Source organism: Theobroma umbraticum, unplaced genomic scaffold, assembly GCF_002168275.2.
Source record: "Theobroma umbraticum cultivar Fairchild unplaced genomic scaffold, ASM216827v3 scaffold_67.0, whole genome shotgun sequence".
In the NCBI taxonomy this organism is placed as follows: Eukaryota; Viridiplantae; Streptophyta; class Magnoliopsida; order Malvales; family Malvaceae; genus Theobroma; species Theobroma umbraticum.
The window spans coordinates 780,266-786,111 of NW_018397262.1; the positions used below are offsets into that span (position 1 = coordinate 780,266).

Below are 5,846 nucleotides of genomic sequence, written 5' to 3' on the forward strand. Positions count from 1 at the left end.
CAGCCCCAACAATAATCAACACCAAGAATTGATAATTGAATCATTATGTCTCTCATGAAAAGATCAGATTTTTTTTTGTTTATATATATTTTTGTAGGTTATATGAAGCAATTATATGGTGCTGAAATTAGGGCATAGGGTCACCATGATTTCCATTATTCTCCTGTATCTCGAAGAGAATATTTAAGCCGTTCTAATTTCCATCTCAAAGAGTTTGCTTGTGTACCTTGTTCACACTAGTCATCACTCAAGCTAAACTAAGCATTCATTGCCCCGTTTTTCACACGCTTTATGAGCTTGTTGGCCTTCATAAACATGAATGATCATGCGTTGTATAGGCTCCTTGATGATAAGTGCGACTCACTCCTCATTCCCTTGTCACTGCTCCAATTAATATAACCTATCACTCTTTTGGTTTAAGATTGCTTCGTTATGAATTGGAAATTACGTTCAAGTAACAAAAATAGTTTCTTCCCAAAAGAGGATCGATAAGGGTGTCTAGAGTTATCAAGTCCTAGACCTGTGTTATACCCAATTTTACATAATAAGAATGTTTGTAAGTTGAAAATATGAACCCGTAATAATATAGTAATGAAATTTTTCCTGTTAGTTTCAATGTCAAGTAAGAGAGTCGGAAACCTTGAGCTATGAGCAATGAATGGATGAATATGTAACAAGTCATTAAAGTGGAGCTGATGGGATATGGTAAAATCAAAGTTTGATTGCATGGGGAATACATGAACTCATATATTATGATGATGGATGCTTCATCTAATCATTCCTTTTCCGTTCATTCATTCATCCATCGCAATTTAGCCTTCTTTTAGCAAAGGGTGATGGCACGTCCAAGTCAGAGAAAGAGGCTTTCAAGCTTCAGGTAGTAACAGAATCTATTACAAAGATCCTTTGCTAACTCTTTCACCACGCCACCAATAATCACTTGCTTTTATTTGCTTGCCTAAGCAGTACTAACCCAATCCAAATCAAGAGTGGGGCTGCCTTTATTAATATAAAAGCTTAAACAGCTTGAGAGTTCCAAACATAGAACCGAAAAGGAAAGCACCCTATACAAAAGCATCTAAAAAAATATAGAAATATTAAATTGCAATAGATGTTTTGCATAAAATCCATAAAAGCTTATATGTACAAAATAACCTATCAATGATAAATAAACGAACGACACAATTCCTTATATACTCAATTATCGACATGTTTGATCCATCCATATCTACAAAATGATTAATTTCTCAGTAAATCTATTAATATTTGATTTCACCAACCATCTTCTGTAACTTGTCAATATTAATACAAACCGTTTACAACAAAACCCATAACCTAATATCCGGATTAAGAACCCATGAAAGTGGGGCTGCTGTTTGTTCTTATGGTGTCATTCATGTACCATTTTGTTTTGTTTCTCTTAAAAGCTTATAATAGCAAGGCTTGTTTTGTATTTGTTTCCATTAATTTGATTGATACAACTTTTTCCAAACGAAATGATGAGTAAAGCCAAAATTAATTAATTGCTAATCAACACTGAAAGAGAAATGCAGCCTATGAAAAAAGGGTCATTACCCAGTACCATACATGAAAGTTTTGATGATTAGGCCATCAGAATTTTGCAAAAACCATTCAAAAATATTCTTAAAAAAATATGAAAAGGGCAAGTCGGTAGATCGCATCAGATTGTGATGATTTTATCAGATTAGGTTCATGATACTAGTGGTTGATGGGTTGGGTCCCATCTTAGACCATTGTTGCTTAGCCAACAAAATTTTTATAAGAACAAAAGGGGTACAGAAGGCCATTCCTTTTTGGGGTTTCTAAGAGTAGGTGAAATTGGAATAATAACATATTCCTTGAATTTAATTTTGAACCAATATCAAAACATTTTAAGATTTTGCCAACCAATATTTCAAGTTTCTATATTAAGTAATCTATTCACTTGATATATTGAAAATTGTTACATTAATCAATAATTACGGTATGACATAATACGTAAAAGAATTTTTAAATTATTTAAAAAAAATTAAATAAATCTTAATTTTCATATTGAGTTAAATAGACCCTTATAACTTTTTTTTTGAAAATTAAGGATTTCATTCAAGAATAAGATATGAGCAATTCCCTATAAGAAACACTATAGACCTTTATAACTAACGCTTGATTTATTATCATTAGTAAAAACTTCACTTGTCATTTTATACCCATGGTAACATTAACGTGAAGGGTGAAAATATCACATCAGCATACCATGTCATTATTCATTATAGCATGTCAACATATCACAACAGTGTGATATAATATAAAATAACAATTGACATTTTGACTAACGACAGTTAGTGAATCATTAATTATAAAGACTTATTCTTGACTCAAATACAGATTTGATTGAACGCGATAAACAAATACTAATTTATTTGAATATTTTTAAATAATTTAAGATTTTTTTTTAAATAATATGTCAAGATTTTAACACTGTAACATTTTAGCAATTAAAGTGGTTATAATAATTAGAGGTAGATGATGGTAAAAAGTCAACATAGAGAGACAGAATGGAGTTATATAGGATTTGTCAAAGTGGTGGAGATTGAGTTTTGGAGAGAAAATTGATGTGGCATCATGCACCGGCCATTCAAGGTGGGGTTGAATAAGTGTGGATTAAGATGGGAAAACATAGGAAGGATTAGATAGTGATAGGGAAACTTTATAGATGAAATTTGTGATGATCTAAGGATGAGAGCAACCCCCATTTTCTTTGCTAAGTGGAAGGGTAAACACAAAGGGCAAGAGGGGGGGACATTGTTTCTTCTTTGAAAAAGAAGGGATAAAAGCTTCAAAGTCAAAAGACAAGTTTAAAGTCAACGGGTAAATTTCCTCCATTGGAGTTAACTTTGTTTTTTTTTGTGTGTGGTACTGATTTATGTTCATGCTCCAAAAAGTTTGAAAGTAACAACATGTAGACCACCCTAAGATTCTAGGTCGGATTAGGGTTCTTCTTTCATATATATAAATAGCCTTTGAAAATGAATTATCTAACTTTTTATTTTTCACAAAAATTATGTTAAAATGAACTAAACCCTAAATTAATCTAACCGAAAGCCTAGAAGTGGAGGTGTGGAACCACAAAAGCCAATGTCATATAAAGTGAAAACACCGATCGACTAAAGAGAAAAAAGGCTAAGATGTGTGATGAAACTCTATGGCTACTTTAAGCGAGCTGGTTTACAAAGAAACAGTCATTTAAGAGAAAGAAATAGCTATTTGCATGGTTATCCGTTACAGAATTAAAAGCATGCAGCTTAATTAATCTTCTAGCACAAATTTTTTGCATAGCTACATATGCAGCTTAATATTGGTATAATATTTGAAAATTGTTCTAAATTATTAAAGAAAATTCATTTAAGTATTTATTTTTTTATTGTGCTTAATCAAATTTTTATACTTTTATTTTAAGTCAAATAATTCTTTATAACTAATGGTTAATTAATTATTATTAATTAAAATATTATTTATCATTTTTATGAAACTTGGTGTTGACGTGAAGGATGAAAATACCATACTATCATATTATTATCATGTTATATCCAGATATCACGTCATTATCTATTACGACGTATGAGCATGTCACACCATTACGTGATATAGAATTACAAATAACATTTTAATTAACAATAGTTAGTTAGCCATTAATTATAAAAAGCTATTTAAGCTCAAAATGCAAATATAAGAACTTGATTAAACAAAATAAAGAATAAAAATTTATTTAAATTTTCTCAAATAATTAATAAATTTTTACACATATTATATTATGCTAAAAATCTTTGTGTCCATATGTGGAATATTAAGAATTTGTCTGAATGATCCAAAAAGTCTAACCTAGTGGTCAATAATTAACAGTATATTATGGTACTAATTAATTATCTCAGTTGCACATGGGTTCGATATTTATCAAATCTCATCCTTACTTTGGAAATTGAGGCATCATTACATTGTGCGGGCCATTGGTTAAATAGTTAAGGTTTACATCAAAGCTAGCACCATCTCAGTAAGATTATATGAATGACTTGACACCTAAATTCACTTACTAATGAGATGTGAATGCCAACTAACTAATTATATTTGCTTTGGGAGTAAACTTTGTCTACAAAATTAATATAATTCGAGGTGAAAATTCCTATAATACTATCATCTGGAAGACTCTGTTGAACACTGTAGACACCCATTTTGTTCGAGTGCATCAAATCCAGCCATTAGAATGTCCCATTAGAGACATATTACACCCGTTGATTACTATATAGATTAATAATCTATCCATCATTAACTGATAATTTTTTCAAGCTCTTTTGCATCTCTTCTGTGCATACATTTCAGTTAATCTTTCACTTATCAAGACAAAACTTTTGCTTGACCAGACGTCTACCTATATCTAATGTTAGGCCGATTGCATTACTCGATCAAATATATATATATATATATATAAAGGGCTTGAGTGAAAGGCAGCTTCAATGCATTTTAATCCATCTTATTTCTACTTTTTTTTTTTTGCATATAATTTTATAGAGGTGCAAATTAAATTATAAGTAACTGTTTCTTATCTTATAAATCTCATTTCTTCGTCTCAAAATTTGAACTTAAAATTTTCGAGTTTGAATCTAAAGTTCTACTTAACATCTGAGTGTGTTCCTAGTGATCTTCATTTTGAAATTCTCATACCTTGAGTATATGTCACAACAAATTAAGATGTCAGCCAATGAAATTTATGCATTATAATACGTAAAACAAGTTCTTGAATTATTTAAAAAATTTTAAATAAATTATTTTTTATTATATTCAATCAAATTTTTATAATTTTATTTTAAATTAAATAAATCCTTACAACTAATAATTAATTAATTGTTATTACTCAAAATATCTTTTATTATTTTTATATAACGTGATATTGATGTAGTATATTAACATATTATAACGAATAATGAAATGACATGATTACATAACTGTCACGTAAGCATAAAATGAGAAATAATATTCTAATTAATAATAATTAATTAACTATTATTTATAGAAACTTGTTTGATTTAAAGCAAAAATATAAAAATTTAATTAAATTTTTTTTAATGGTTCAGGGGCTTTTTCAACCATTATGTCCTAGTTTAAACTAACAATAATAAAAGCAACTTAAATGTCAAAAAAGAAAAGAGAAAGAAAGTAACTTGTAACGAGATAAAAGAAGTTGAGTTATGAAGAATAAAGAAGATAAAGCCAAGAGCAGGAGATGATAAAAGGACTGTAGCTTTAGTGGGACTCATGAGAGAGAACGCAAATGATTAGCTATTTGATACAGACAGCTCGTAAATTCTGACATGGGAACACACTTGGCAACAGAAGAGCGGAGCCAAATGGCAAAGGGCGGCACACCAAACAGACAAGGAGGAGCTGGATTGTGGGAGACGATATAAAATTCATTCTCAGCAATGTCCTAATCGTAACATATAGGTCTTTTGGTTTTATTATGTTGTGTGAGAATATCAGCAAAATGTATATTAAAGGAGCAGTCGTTGTTGCTATAGTGCGGAAAATCTTAGGACATAAAATAGCGGTGGGGAGAGAGGGAGGGGGGGTGGCGTGAAAACTTGGTGTCACGCCGTCCAAACAAGCCTTTCAATTCATTCATCTGCCACCCCACGCGCAATCAATAACCTCCCTAATTCCCTTCCTATACTATATATATATTTATGTGCTCACTCTCTTTCTTTGCAATCAAAATATTCCACCACCCTTTTCTCTCTAGATTCCTCTTCTGCATAGTTTTTGTAATTATCCTGTCCCTCTGCAATACACACTAT

General features: G+C 30.7%; 1 protein-coding gene across 1 annotated transcript in view; it reads right to left on the minus strand.

Annotated features, from left to right (window-relative positions):
- Positions 1-5,305: 5,305 nt before the first annotated feature.
- Positions 5,306-5,846, minus strand: part of LOC149526962 (NAC domain-containing protein 30-like) — a 1,331-nt gene continuing 790 nt past the window's right edge. The window contains exon 3 of the mRNA XM_089784098.1: positions 5,306-5,479. Coding sequence (XP_089640224.1) covers positions 5,306-5,479 — 174 coding nt within the window. The remainder of the gene's footprint in view (positions 5,480-5,846) is intronic.